Here is a 16,156-nt window from a genome sequence, read left to right on the forward strand (position 1 = left end):
AGCTGCGCGACTGGGGCGGAGACATGCGAAGTCGCATGGAGCTTCTCATAATGGAGACGCAGAGCCAGGTGTGCAAGGCGCTGGCCCAGGTCGACCGCAGCGCCGCTTTCACCGTGGACTGCTGGGAAAGAAAGGAAGGTGACCCGAATTCCGGGGTAGAGTGGGGACGCGTTCCTTTCTCGTGGGCCGCGCACTGCCTGGCACCTCTTGTAGGTTGGAACTAATTCGGAGTACAGCTTCCCCTCAATGTTGCCGGCGCTCCCAAAGTGTCATCGGTCAGCGCCAGCAACTCAGATTCGGGTACCCGGCGTATAAGACGACCCCCGACTTTTGAGATGATTTTCCTGGGTTAAAAAGTCGTCTTATACGCCGGAAAATACGGTAAGCCTCAGGTTTAAGATGGTTTGAATAAGGAAATTCAAAAAGGAAGAACATTACTTGAATAAACCCATTAGCATTTGATTAAATTTAAGTGCCATCATTGTAAAGTTAAATCTCCTCTTCAAGTTGAGGCTCAAGGCAGATGATATCATGAACACAAAAGGGCAGGGTTTTTTTTGCAATCATATCTAATATTGTATTGTATCTTACAATTCCTCAGTCTAGTCTACAGGCCAAGAGTTTATGTGATGGCAATTATATTCATAAAATTTTAGCAATCTACCTTATACCATTGGAGTACCTTTTAAAAAGAAAACTAATATCTGAGAAATGAAAAAAATTACAAACAGCCAAATGCTCAGCCACAAGACTTAATCATACGATAATAAGTCCTATCAGATGTATAAGCTGAATGTTGTCACACACAAGGGGGAAAAAAAGGCAGATTTTCAAGTGAATTACATGGGGTATAATTTGAAGAGCAAATCTGAAAGATCAAGATGTAGCCACTTAAATTTCACACCAGAAAGGTAGAAGCTGACCATTCAAAATGAATACCTTAATACCATAAAGTTATTTTCCCCACTTTATTAATTCTTTTTTCAATCAGTACTGGTATCTTGGCAAGCTAATCAACTATCTGAACATGTCACACATTCATTTAGTCAAAACAAAGAATGTTGAAAATCTCCCTTAACTTACTATTTATAATTACAACATTCAATATTCTTCCAGTAAATAGAAAATAGCGCAAGTATCTAAATTGTCGAGATTATTTGGAACTATCAACAACACTAACTTCGTCTTTCATTAATTTTAATCTATAAAAACATGAATAAGAAACAAAACAAAGAAGCCACACTTGCTGAAAGGAGAGTCAAATTTGTTCAACTAGGTTTTCCCCCCCATAAACCTGAAAAAGAAGCAGCACAACATGGTAGAGACGAAAAGAGCAAGCCAATGTAGTTGGTACTAGATCTGAAATTAATTTAACTGTTTTACACAAACTTGGATTTTCAAACTTCAAACAATCCACATTTTTTAAAAAATGCTATTTATTTCAGCGTATTTTAATATCGTGTTGGCAGTTGGCAGAGAGAATGTTAGAACATGACCTTGATATTGCCAGTCAATGCGTTAACTGAATTCTTCAGTACAGGTAATCCTCGACTTACAACAGTTCATTTAGTAACTGTTCAAAATTACAACAGCATGAAAAAAGTGATTTAGGACCAGTTTTCATGACCATTGCAGCATGATCACATGATCAAAATTCAAACCCTTGGCAACTGGCATGTATTTGTGACAGTTGCAGTGTCATGTGATTACCTTTTGTGACTTTCTGACAAGCAAAGTCAATGGGAAGCTAGATTCACTTAACAACCAGGTTACTAACTTAAGAACTGTACTGATTCACTTAACAACTATGGCAAGAAAAGCCATAACATGGGTCAAAACCCCCTTAACAAATGTCTCACTTTTTGGGCTCAATTGTGGTTGAGGAATACTTGTACTATGAGAATTTCTACTAACGAAAGCAGAAAAATACATTGAAACTCCATAATACATTTTATCCATTATATTATGATAGGGAGTGGTATATCAATTTCCACTACGTAACTCTACTTAAAAGGAAATAATACATGTACACTTCTAAATGTAAATGTAAATTATTCAAAAGTAATAGGTAACAAATGCATACAGATAATCTTCATTTAATAATCACAACTGGGACCAACAATTCAGCTGTTGAGCAAAACTGTTTTTGAATGAAACCATGACTGTGCTTTTGGTCTTATCCCAGCTGTTCTTTGCTTTACAAACTTGCGAAGGTCGAAAATATGAGGGTTGGTTGTAAAAAGTTACTTTTTAATCACTGATGTAACTGTGAACAAATGCTAAATGATGCAGTCACTAAATGAGGACAATCATTATTATATTAATTCAGATTAAACTGTCAAGTTTTATACTGAATTGCAATAAATTATAGCTCAATTAAAATGGATCAAATTATTTCATTAAATCCAGCTCATTTTTTCTATAGGTTTTTCATCTTTCCTAGCATTAACTTTGATTCCAAAAATCTTAGAACTCTGGACAAACTCTGGACAAACAAACATGATATTCTATATTATTTTATAAGGCCATCCATCTATAATAAGAAGCCAATAAAGTACAAGAATGTCTGTATCCCATTACAGTAAGCCTGCATCTTTTTCACTAGCCCAAAAGAGGAAGCAGAAATGGCAATTGATCCTGATTATACAATTTGTATTTTTCAAATCACCTGGTTAAATATTTTTCAGATTATGATCAAAACAAACAACAAAAAGAGGAAAAAAGTAAACCAGCAACACAAAAAGTGGGAGAAGATTCATATAATATCCTGTGATTGGTAATGGTTAAACTTAATTAAATTGAGACAATAAAGAAACATAGTGCTTCACAATTCTCATTTTTACAATACATAACTTTTCAGGAACAGATAAACGGACTGATTTCTTGAATCCATTCCTCAATATCAGGAAGATAACTTGTCTTCCATTTATGTAAAATTAACCTCCTTATCATGCCCAGACATGCTACAGGCAAAGGTTATGAGATGACATGCCCCATGTTTTAGTTGTCCCATGACAGTAGTTCTCAACCTATTCTTCACCATGGACCCCCCCCCTTTTAAATATCTTTAAATATACCACCAAGACTTAACTCAAGATTTAAATCATAAATCAGTGTGTCAGCTGCACTGGCTCCCAGTGGTCTTCCGGGTGCGCTTCAAGGTGTTGGTTATCATCTTTAAAGCGCTCCATGGCATAGGACCTAGATATCTTCGAGACCGCCTGCTGCTACCGACGGCCTCCCATCGACCTGTGCGCTCCCCCAGAGAGGGCCTCCTCGGGGTGCCATCAGCCAAATAATGTAGGCTGGTGACCCCCAGGGGGAGGGCTTTCTCTGTGGGGGCACCTACCCTCTGGAACCAACTCCCCCAGAGATAAGGAGAATCCAAGACCTCGGTGCCTTCCGCTGTGCCCTTAAAACTTTCTTTTTTCAGCAAGACGGGCTGGCTTAACACTTTTAAATGTTTTTAATTGGTTTGTCATTGTTTTTTAATTACGGGGCCAAATTGATATATATCTTTTTAATAATATTTTAATGTTTGTAGTCTATGTTTTTATTTGGCTGTACACTGCCCTGAGTCCTCAGGGAGAAGGGCGGTATAGAAATTTGATATAAAATAAAATAAATAAATAAATAACATTTCTCCAAGCCTTCACGGCCCACCTGTGAGATCACAGTCCCCAGGGTCCGCGGACCACAGGTTGTGAACCACTGTTTTAGGAAGACATTAGGATCTGTAACTATAATATTTTCTTCCAAAATTGTGATACAGATAATGACTTGAAGCCATCTGAGTTAGAGCCTTCAGTTTTAAAAATACCGCATGAAAAAAAATCTGACGTCCAAACATTTTGAGGGGCCCAAGAAACATGAATAATATTTTCTGATTAATTTCATTCTTAAATCATGAGAAATATGCTTAACAGTTCATTAAGACATGTATCCACTGATTCTGCAAAACTGGATGTTTCATTTCTTAATTCCATTCAGGGATATAATGAATACTAACTTTAATTTGATCCAATCCTTACAAAACTGAATTCTTCTTTCCAAGCACTGTATCAATTAAGGATTCTAACATTATAGATGCTTCAGAAGCAACTAGGTCAGGGATTGGTAACCATCTCCTGCATAAGAGAATCATGAAACTGCCTAAAAGAACCACTGAAATTTTCACAAACCAAAGGGACAAGAGACATCCTTGATGGACATTAAGGTATAAATTGATAGATTGAGACAGATACATCTATAATAGTTCTAGCTTTGGGTGAAAATAGCAAATTGAAATCAAGTGAACAAAAAAATTGCCTTTTTTCTTAGAATACACTTTCAATTTGAACTACTTGAAGAGCTTTTCAATGTCCAATGAAATTAAAACAGTTAATTCCAATTTATCTGTGGACACATCCAAAATATCAAGACAATTATTGCAGAAAGCTTGCTGTTTTTTTTATAAATAAATACTGAGATGGGTGGTTTATAGATCAGGGGTCACCAACTGTTTGGACCTCAGGGACCACTAAATTCATAATTTTAAATCCCACAGACCACTAATATGATCTGCCTAATGACCGGCTGGGTGGGCGTGGCTAGGTGGTCATGTGACTGGGTGGGCGTGGTCAACTCGATGTCACTCATGTCAAGGGGCTCCTCACTAGCCTTTATGTGCCCCTCCCCTTCAGCCACTCCTCGCCTGCCCGCCCGGGCTCCTTAGGAAGCAGTTGTTGGAGCTAAGCAGCCACCATGAGAAAGAGTTGGCAAAACAGCTGGCTCAGTTCAAATAGGATCTGACCGAGAAGGAGGCTCAGCAGAAGCACCTCACTGAGGACTATGAGCATAGGCTTTCCAAGCAGAGGGAAGACCTGAGGGAGTGCAAGGCTAGGTATCAGCGCTTGGAGGCTCAGCAGGCTAAGATGGTCAGTCAGTTCCAGGCCATGATGCAGTCCCACTGGAATAAAGCCCTCTTCTCTTTGCCACTAGTGGTGCTTCCCTCCAGCCTTCGCCAAAGCCCCACACCAGGAGGCTGAAGCAGACCCCAAATCAGAATTTCTCCCCCCCTCCGACCTGCACAAAAAGATCCCGAAGGGGGAGACTCTCTGCAGCAACACAAACATTCATTGCACATATCTGTCCCAGGGGCTGTAGTTTGAGGACCCCTGATTTAGTGCAATATAAAAAATGCAAATAATTTTTCTGCAGACCACTGAAATTTTCTTGCGGACCATCAGTTGATGACCACTGTTATAGATGATATTACTTTTTGTAACTTCCTGGCTAGCACTCCAGTTGGTTTTTTTCTGTCCACATCAGTGAAAGCGTTCGTCTATAACTTGCACTTTTAATAGAATCTTTCTCTGCTGAGATATCATTGTACTGAAATAATTACAAAGGAAATACAGAGATTAAGTGGTTGATTATAGATCTCTAACAATATGTGTAAGAAAATTCCGTACTGTTCAACCAAAAGTTCATCAGGTTTAAGGGCTTTCTCTGTTTTCACAGACTTCCAATATTATAAAAATATTGGTCCTCTATCTCTGTGCTTTACTTTAAAAATAAATTTACTTTTGCATCCTAGTTTCTTTTAAATTTCCCTGCATGATCAGTAAACCTCTGTGTGATTTGGAAGATTCTTAATTTTTAGAGTGCATTCAATTTCTTGCCTAACAGCGACACATGTAAAATGAATATACTTCTGGAAATTTAAGTATGCTCTATAAAAAAAATATTGAAAGTGGCAAGGAAATTGTCTTTCAATGAATTTTGCTTGCCATTTCTGCTCTTCACAATGAGATTCTAAATGCTAAGTGCTGAGGTTGGCTTGTGATTCAGTGGTTAAAGACTGCTATATCATCTAAAGGACCATTTTTTCATTGAACAGGTATGTTGTTAATATCTCTGGGTATATCAGAAAGTAGCAACTCACCATATGTCTTCATTGTGGGCAGAACTAATATTTTATTATTTTATTTATTTTATTAGTCATATTTCTATGCCGCCCACTCTCCGAGGACTCTGGGTGGCTTACACCAAAGACAGTATACTAAATAGCATATTGCCCCCAACAATCTGGGTCCTCATTTTACCCACCTCAGAAGGATGGAAGGCTGAGTCAACCTTGAGCCGGTGAGATTTGATCCGCTGATCTGCTGAACTAGCAGTCAGCTGAAGTAGCTGCAGTACTTCACTCTAACCACTGCGCCACCTCGGCTCTTAATAGAAGGAAACAACCAAACAACAAAAATCAATGCCAAGTTACAGGGGAAAAAAACACATTCAGAACATCTATTATGAAAGCACATGCCCCAACCGTTGAAAGGAATAGGATTGAATACTTGCTTAAAAAAAAAAAACAGTGTGTGTATTTATTACAAGGGTCATTTAAAGGAGATAATTACATAAGAACCAGTTTTGGGACACTTAGGTGTCAATGGGTACAAACATTTATGGACTGCAGAGAAATAATACAAAGAACAGTCAAATCAAAGGACACAATCATGTTGGTGTATCTCTGCCACCTCCCATGATTCTCTACTATTTGTTGCCTTCAGCTCTCTTCTAAAGATCACACAAAACCAACTATTTTACGAATATGTGATTTCCAGAGCTCTCAATGGCTGCCCAGCCCCTTCTAAAGCTAAGCAAGGATTTTTGTAACTGTGAAGTGCGGGCAACCTAACCTGACTATGCTTTCCTCCTAAGCTCTTCCTTTGAAATGGCAGACAGCAAGAAAACACGTAGAGGCATTCTTGCAGGAAACACCATGAACAGAAACTCTCTCACGCTACTTCCAGCCCTTCCTGAAGTCGAAGGGGTGTGAAACAGCTTGCAAAAGGCTTCCCTTGCCCTATTTCCTTTTCCACCCTGGTAAAAGTCCAGCAAATGTTAACTGGAGGATAGATATAGCAAATCTTTAGCAGAACGAGGGCATGAGCAAGTGAGTATGTGTGCGTGCGTGCGTGCACACACACAGACACACACAAATCCTTCCACCTTGATTTTGTGGGGGAAGTTGGAAGAGCTTGTATTACTGTAATAAAATTGTCATGCTGGATGTCTGGTTATTTATTTAAGATTACTCTGCCTTCTTATGGATATTAGAGTGGTACAAAATATATGACCCAACTATTGTAATTAGGCCAAAATAAAAGATATAATGATAACACAAAAGTAAAGCAAAGGATAATACAAAGTAAAACAAGTTCTAAATCAAAATCACCGAATAGGTTTACCCTGTATCCTTTTAGCAGAGATTTGGATATTTGAAAATCAACTACCTATAATAGCATGATGAAGCCACCTTACTTCTTCCAACTGACTTTCAATACATCAAGGAAACATTTACCAGATGGTATAAAAGGGATGCAGTGGCTCAATGGCTAAGATGCTGAGCTTGTCGATCGAGAGGTCGGCAGTTCAGTGGTTCAAATCCTTAGTGCCGTGTAACGGGGTGAGCTCCCGTTACTTGTCCCAGCTTCTGCCAACCTAGCAGTTCGGAAGCACGTAAAAAATGCAAGTAGAAAAATAGGGACCATCTTTGGTGGGAAGTTAACAGCGTTCCGTGCGCCTTTGGTGTTTAGTCATGCCGGCCACATGACCACGGAGACGTCTTTGGACAGCGTTGGCTCTTCGGCTTTGAAACGGAGATGAGCACCGCCCCCTAGAGTCGAGAATGACTAGCACATATGTGCAAGGGGAACCTTTCCCTTTATATACATTTCAAGCAAATATTTTACAATAATATGCTATTACAAGAGGTGTTTCTTTCCCTTTAACTTTCTTTTTACATTATGCCCCTTCCAGAATCTCATTCACATTGATAGGAATCTCACTTCCCAAGTATTCCCATTACAATAAAATCATTTCCTATTTAATACCAAATATGGAGAAATTACTTGGTATAAAACGAAAAGTCAATTATTCTGATTCTAGATGATAATAGTGAGGCCACATTTCCCACGCATTTACTTTTTCCCCTTTTCTTTTTATAGAATCACCTGAAAATCTGTTGAGAGACAAAATGCACTGACATTTCCTCCTAGCTTTCATTAATCTTGCAAAGTAAAATGCACTGGGACATCTCTGGCTCAGGATCACAGGTATTATTTTTTTCCCTCCAGCTCCAGTGAAAGTAACCAGTTTGGTAACCTTAGTTAAGGGAAGGGAAATTGCTTTTTTCCCCTCCCCTCAAGCTGTTCACTTCTGCATAAGTAAGCAGGAAGTACAGGATCAAGCAATCATTCTTCTAAAAAGGGGGTGGTGATGAACTAAATTTCCCAGAAGCAGAAAAATTCAGCAGTACTTGAAAAGTGACAGGTTTCCTATTCTAACAGACTAGACAGATTGAGAAAAAAAAATCTAATGAAGACAAGTATAAAGGTAAAATGGAAGATTGCAGTCTTTGCCTTAAAAAGTCCAATATTACGAATGGAGAATTCATAAAAAGAGCTAAAAGAAGATAGGAGGGATATTAAAGTAGCAGAGTTATGCCCAACATCTCTGCAAGAAATAACGATTTCTTGCTAATGAAATTCTTATTTCGTTCTTTAACAGGTTTGGTAAGTAGGTACTGCATCATACACTATGTTCATGCACTAAGGAAACTGCATAGCAATAACAATAAGACTTATATACTGCTTCATAGTGCTTTACATCCCTCTTTAAGCCGTTTACAGCATCAGCATATTGCCCCCAACAATCTTGGTTCCCATTTTACTGACCTCAGAAGGATGGAAGGCTCAGTCAACATTGAGCCGGTCAGGATCAAACTGCTGGCATCAGCAGAATTAGCCTGCAATTCTGCATTCTAATCACTGCGCCACCACGGCTCTTAATCACCATATCTTTGTTCTGCTGTGAGATCAACATCGACAAAATTGACTTCAATCAGGAATTCCAACAAAGAACTTTGGAATAAAGATGGAAGTCACACCATGGATCCTACTATTAAGTAGGATGGCTATGTATTCTGAGATCCTTTCCTGGAATTCTTGAGTTAGTCATCCCATCAACCCCGTAGAAAAGTCATCTGTAGGCGTCAAAGAAGATGGAGCCAGCAGAGGATGCTCTCAGCAATTTTAACCCAACATTATTATACCATGGGAGTGTACAAAGGTTACACAAGCACATTCTCAACTTGATCTACTTATTTTAAAGTTTCTAAAACAATCTGCTAATTCATAAGGGACTCCAGGCAATAACAAATATACAGTACTGCAACAATGAAAATAAACCCCGGAAACATAAAACTGAGAAGCATGGCTGTTTAACTAGTAATCAATGCATATCATTTAACTGTCCAAGGCGATAAAAACACTTTAACCTAGCAAATATAGATTTTTGCTAGTCATACATTCTTCAAAAAGCCATCTAAGGATGCATCCACACTGCAATCATGGGTACAAAATATTAGAGTATTTTAAGTTACACACGTAAAGAGAAGCAGAGCTTGGGTGAGAAATTTCTAAAATAATGACCAATGAAATAATGCTCCCTGTAAAATAGTAATTCTCATCAACATGTTTTAAGACATTGTGGAGAGATCTTGCCCTTTTATTATTATTTTTATTTTATAAAGAGGTCTAAGCTATAAAGTAATTTACTGTTTCTAAAGCCTTTGCCACAACAAAAGTGACAAATCAGCACAACCCAATTCTGACCTCTTGGCTGGCCAGAAGATGGCAACTGAGAGCAAACTACACAGTAACTGTGTAGTTGCTGTATCCTTCCAATGTATTTTTTAAAATATTTTTTAACATCTCGCCTTTATTATTTTTTTATAAATAACTGAAGGCGCTGAACATGCCAAAACTTCTTCTTCTCCCTATTTTCTCCACAACAATCCTGTGAGGTGGGTTGGGCTGAGAAAGAATGCCTGGCCCAAGTCATCCAGCTGGCTTTTGTGCACAGACTGTAACTCACAGTTCCTTGGTTTCTAGCCTGGTTCCTTCACCACTAGATCAAAATTGATTTCTACCAACCTCTAAGGCAGGGGTCGGCAATCTTAAACACTCAAAGAGCCATTTGGACCCGTTTCCCACAGAAAAGAAAACACCGGGAGCCACAAAACCCTTCCCGTGCCTGACGATTTCCTGAGCAGCCACAAAACTAACATATGTAGTCGAATTAAATGTTCTGTTTTCTTCGGAAACTTTTCTTTTCTTGGATTTATCCATAGTTGGCCTACCAGGGTCAAAAAGCTCAATAAATTGTGTGCTGGGCAGTGTCGCAGATTAGCAGTTGTGACGCATATTTTGAGCGACAGGGAGCCGCAGCATAGGGATGAAAGAGCCACATGCAGCTCCAGAGCCACGGGTTGCTGACCCCTGCTCTAAGGGTTTTAATCTTGTAGACCAATCTACAAGAGTTTTATTTGGTAAGATATGTTTTTAAAAAGGTATCTTACCAAATAAATACAGCCTAATTAGCTGTACAACAATTCCCTGTGTATCAATGTCACAGATATGGCTGGGAAACTAGTTTTGAGAGACCAAGTAGAATTTTTTTCTATCCTGTCAGAAGATGAGCTTCGTTCCTGATCAGGTTTTAAAAGGTAAATTTTAAAAAGGTAAATTTTTAAAAAGTTATCTTTTTAAAATGGTCTGATCAGGAATGAATCTCATCTTCTGACAGGATAGAAGAAAAAGCCTACTTGGTCCCTCAAACTGCAGTTTTCCAGCCTTATCTTACCCAGGGAATTGTTTTACATCAAGCTATACATTACATACAGCAAAGCCTTGTGATGTCTCTGTTTGAAAATCTTATGGTATTGTGGTGGATTAATTTTCAAAAATAATCCAAGAAGAAACAAAAGAAAAGAGGTAGGAATACTAGCACACATCATTTGAGCTTGTTCCAACAAACCAAGGCTCTGCTAGTTTGTAATAAGATACATAACATGATTCACATTTGCGCATAATATTTAACTTATTTTGGTGGCAGAGTTAATGGCAGATTTAAGTTAATTAAAAGGACTCATTAGTTTGTGATTTTCTCCTAGACTAGTCCACACCTTAGCGGTGCTATAAAGTAGACTTTTCTTATATATCAATACAATGAATGTTTTCTCTAACACTGCAATTATATTTTTGAAATTGTTCATTTTCTGTGAAGATCCCACTGCATATTATCATCAAAATGTCAAAAATGTATAAATTAAATGCTGCAGGATAAAGCTACAACAATATCAGATTAACTCAGCGAATTTACTATTTTATGAGTATGTGGCTCAAGTTTAACTATTTAGATCAGGGATGGGGGAACTCTGGCCCCTTTATGACCTGAGGATTTCAACTCCCAGTATTCCTGAGCCATTATATCAACACCAGTAACACAGAATCTTTCCACTGTTCCTTTTTCTAATATATCAGTATAATTAATTGTAAGAAAAGCTGTACTTACTACTGAGCACAGTCAATCAATTGATATTCATTAGATCTTTCATAGCACGCTTTCACACCTTCATCTTGCCAAAGTGTTTTTGTATGTTCATAGAATTCCTGAAAAAAAAAAAAAAAGAATAAATCTATATCAACAACCAGAAAAGGAACACATAAAATACAACACGCTTTAATATAATGAGCAACTACCAATAAAATAAAATACTAAATAGCAAAGTTTCAAGACATTTTCAAATGGATTTCTACATTAACCAAATCTTGTATCCCCAGTGATTTAGCTGATAGTTGATAAACAGTAATAAATATTTATGAAATATGTTTAAAAAGCTCCTTTTACTTAGGCAAAATTTCTGTATTCAAATTCAATATTAGAACTAAGTCACGTATGGCAATTGTGCTGTATTTGTTCAACTTTAGAAATTTACTTTGTGCCTTCAAATAAGCTTCCTACACGATACAATGCAAAGTAAAACTTAAAGTAATCGGACATAGAAGAGAAGTGTTATCTGTTTCTCTGTCATTCCATGCTCAATGATTTGTGACATGAAAGTGTTGGGATTTCAAGAATTTTCAAATGCATTTCAAAAATGTAGAAATATTCATTTCCCCCTTTTGAAAGTATGAATACTAGAACCTTAAATAACGTTCACTGCAGCTACTACGTTAGTCTTTCTCCCTATACTCATAGATTAATAAACTTCTTTTCCTCACTCGGAGGAAATAATAACCCCACTCATAAGGTCACAGCAAGCTGCTAACTCAGAACCAAATACATTTTTTTTTCAAATTATTAAATCTATTGTATGTTTAACAGATTCTTAAAAATACTTTTTTAAAAGTATGTTGCAAAGTATCAAACTAGTTAAGAAAGTTCCAAAGAGCATTTCTTAAACACCGTTCACTTGTGTTGACTTGTTTTGGAATCTATTTTAAATTACTGTAGTGAAGTACTGGAAATTCAGGTTCAACACACACACACACACACCACTAAACAAAGCCCAGAGTTCTCTGGCAAAGACTACAATAATAAAATACAGTGAAGTTATGTGAACTTTCTAACACCTTCAACCCGATATTCCTACAACAAAGAATCCAAGAAAGAAAATGTTATCTGTGCCAAATCAGGCAATTCCCTATTACCAGCACTTCCTATATCTCATGATGCCTTAGTGCAGTGTTTTTTAAACTTGTCAACTTTAAGATGTGTGAACTTCAACTCCCAGAATTCCCCAGCCAACAGGAGTTGAAATCCACATATCTATAGTTGCCGGGTTTGAAATACATTGCAGCTGTAAATGAGGAGCTGCTTGCTGAGTGCCCAGAATGTGATCATGTGACCACAGGGGGAGATGGACATTGGAACTTTGAATCTGGGTCATTTTGGGGAATCTATCCTATTTTTAAGGGACACGGTGGCTCAGTGGCTAAGACGCCGAGCTTGTCAATCGAAAGGTCGGCAGTTCAACGGTTCGAATCCCTAGTGCCGCGTGAGCTCCCGTTATTTGTCCCAGCTTCTGCCAACCTAGCAGTTCGAAAGCATGTAAAAAAATGCAAGTAGAAAAATAGGGATCACCTTTGGTGGGAAGTTAACAGCGTTCCGTGCACCTTTGGTGTTTAGTCATGCCGGCCACATGACCACGGAGATGTCTTCGGACAGCGCTGGCTCTTTGGCTTTGAAACAGAGATGAGCACTGCCCCCTAGAGTCAGGAACGACTAGCACATGTGTGTGAGGGAAACCTTTACCTTTACCTTATCCTAATTTTGAACAATTCTGCTCCTTCTATGACTTCTCTTCAGATACATGAAAATACAGAGATCATGTTTCTTTACTGTTTTCCTTTCTGCACACTGAACACACCAAATACCTCCACTTATTCCTCGTTAAGGTTCCAGGTTCTTATCTTGGTTCTTGTCCTCTGATTCTACTCCAAGTTAATATATTTTTGAAAATACAATGGCCCAAACTAGGTGCAATGTTCTAGGTTGGTCTGATCAATGGAGAACAGGGAAGAACAATGGCTTCTTTTGATCTTGGAGCTATTATTTCTGCTGATGAAGGCTAGGATCATTTCCTTTTGGTGAAGCTACATTAACACTATTGGTTGATGTTCAACAGTTGATCAACCAAAACACTCCAGATGCATGTACTGCTCCCTAATAAACCCCCCTATAAGTATGCCTTTTGTTTTTTTAAAATCAATTGCATTTATCTTTCCACTTATCTCTAATGAATATTCATCTTGCCCATTGTCCCAGCCCACTTTTTATCATCCTTTCTACTATGATCTCATACATAGGAGATGGTGTTGAAAGCTTTTCTGAAATTGCAGTACACAATGCCCACTGTGTTCCATAGTTAACTGAATTGATCACTCTATCAGAAAAACAAATCAGGTTGATTTGGCAGGCCTTCTTTCTAATAAACCCATGCTGGTCTCTGCCAAGCAATGCATTCTTTCCCAAATGCTTACAAATTGACTATTTTATAATCTGTTTTTGCCTGGTACTGACACCAAGCCAATCAGTGTATAAGTTGGCCGGGACCGTTTTGAACGTAAGAGATGTTTGCCTTCTCTAATTCTATGGCAGTGCACTTGTCCTTCTGGATTTCTCAACCATTACTGAAGGGGCTCCAAGTTGACATCCAGAATGTAACAGCAATCATTTCATGTAATATACCGTATTTTTCGGAGTATAAGATGCACCTTTTTCTCCCCCTAAAAGGGCGTGAAAATTTAGGTGCGTCTTATACACCGAATGTAGCCCCGCCCACCCACTGGCCCCCACCCTTTGGCCTCTGCCTCGCAGCAGTTACCTCCTTGCAAGCAAACAGCAAGAAAAAACAGCTCCTTTCAGCTTCAGCACAGCCTAATTAGCACAAGTTGATTGGATCGGCCTTCCGACTCTCAGCTGATTTGCTCTCAGCTGTTTTATGCAAGGCTCTGCTACTTGCTGCAAAGATTGCTGGAGCAGATTTTTTTTCCCCTTGTGCTAATCAAGCTATGCTGAAAACGAAAATGAAAGTAAAGCAGGCTGTTTGCTGCAAAGAGGCAAAATTGCTCAGAGGCAGAGGGAGATTTCTTTTTCTTCTTTTCCTTGCCAAAAAAGGTAGGTGCGTCTTATACTCCAAAAAATATGTAGTTAGGTAACCTAAGCAGAGATGGTATTCAGCCGGTTTGGACCAGTTCACCCGAACTGGTAGCGGAAATCACAGGTGGGCCTGTCCACCTGCCCTGGCTCTATGCCATCCTATTTAGGCATGTTTTTAAGGCCAGATGCATGCCTGGAAGGCCCATGTGCAAGCAAAGCGCATGCGTGGAAGGCGGGTGCACACATGAACCAGTAGTAACATAATGTGAAACCCACCGCTGAACCTAAGTGTATTACATGAAATGATTACTAAGACCCTTGAAGGATCAGTATAGCATTTAATATTGCTGCAAAGCATGTGTTTCATAGAATATTTATTTATTTATATCCCGCAAACAACAACTCAAGACAGTGAATATATCCAACATATCCAACACATCTTCGTCCTCCTATTTTTCCCACAACAACAACCTTGTGAGGTGGATTGGGCTGAAAGAGAGTGAATGGCCGAAAGTCACCCACCTGGCTTTCATGGCTAAGGTGGGACTTGAACTCACGGTCTCCTGCTTTTTAGCCCAGTGCCTTAACCACTAGACCAAGCTGGCTCTCATCATAGCTGTCTCAAGAGAGCTATTGACAGATGACTGCAAAGAATATAAATCCTTATATTCTCCACCAGTCAGTTAGAACTGAAGAAGCTTCTTGGATGAGAAGCGAAACGTTTTCAAAGAAAAAGTCAAGAAAGTCCAGTTGCCTTTTGGAAAAGCACCTTTAGAACATTGTTGTCTTCATATTCTCACCTTTTGCCTTTGGTAACCTCAGTTCATTCGGTGCAATCCTAGATTATTCCTAAATTGACTAACTTTTCTCTTTCTAATTCTGGTATCTATCCTTTCTGTTTTCAAATATTCACTAAGTTTCTGGTGCGGTTATATTGCCTTCTCCTGCTTTTATTTTTCTTTTTTCTGTGTATTATAGAATTATTTCTAATACATTTTTAGTATCTTTTAGAAATATCCTATTTTGAGCTCCTTTTCCCATTTGTTTCTTGACAAAGAATTTTATGTTGCATTGCTTTGAATTAATTAAAATCCACTTTCTCAATATTGAACTATTCTCGATTTTAGTTTCCCTTAAAATCAAGAATTCCAGTATTTCACTGTCACCTTGTTGTTTCTTCTATTTATTAACCAAGTCCCCCTACTAATTACTACCATCTGAAGGAGACAATCACCAGAAGCAAAACTCAGAAAATTTCTGGATGGGTTGTTTTTTAGCTTATTATCTCCTATCAGATATTGGGATAATTAATGTCCTGACGGCAATGTCTCTTTGGAGTATCCAGAAGCAATTTGCTTCTGGAAAAATATATCTCTTCTATTTCCTTGATTGGGGAAGTAACAGTAGATTCAAACAGTAGATTCAAACAGATTAATGCATTTGAGCTTCATGTGCTATTGATGTATAATGTGGTTTCATGCAATGCTTTCCCCTTTGTTACTCTATTCCAAGTAATTAAAGAACAATAACAAAACAAAAATGAAACTGTTCGAATGCTTCACAGGAGGAATTTTTCCTTGATCACATTTTATTCGGAATCAATTACTTAACTAAGCAGAAATCAGAAGTTTGAAATCAGAACCATAGCCAAAATACTTGAGAATAC

At 38.3% G+C, this 16,156-nt stretch overlaps 1 protein-coding gene across 3 annotated transcripts in view; it reads right to left on the reverse strand.

Moving 5' to 3' along the window:
• The window catches only part of GNAS (GNAS complex locus), a 217,705-nt gene that overhangs the window by 53,352 nt on the left and 148,197 nt on the right, over positions 1-16,156 (reverse strand). For all 3 annotated transcript variants that reach the window (XM_034433106.3, XM_034433107.3, XM_034433105.3), the window contains one exon: positions 11,401-11,498. In XM_034433106.3, the coding sequence (XP_034288997.1) occupies positions 11,401-11,498 (98 nt within the window). The remainder of the gene's footprint in view (positions 1-11,400; positions 11,499-16,156) is intronic.

Source organism: Pantherophis guttatus, chromosome 3 (genome assembly GCF_059756535.1).
Source record: "Pantherophis guttatus breed Tessera chromosome 3, ASM5975653v1, whole genome shotgun sequence".
In the NCBI taxonomy this organism is placed as follows: domain Eukaryota; kingdom Metazoa; phylum Chordata; class Lepidosauria; order Squamata; family Colubridae; genus Pantherophis; species Pantherophis guttatus.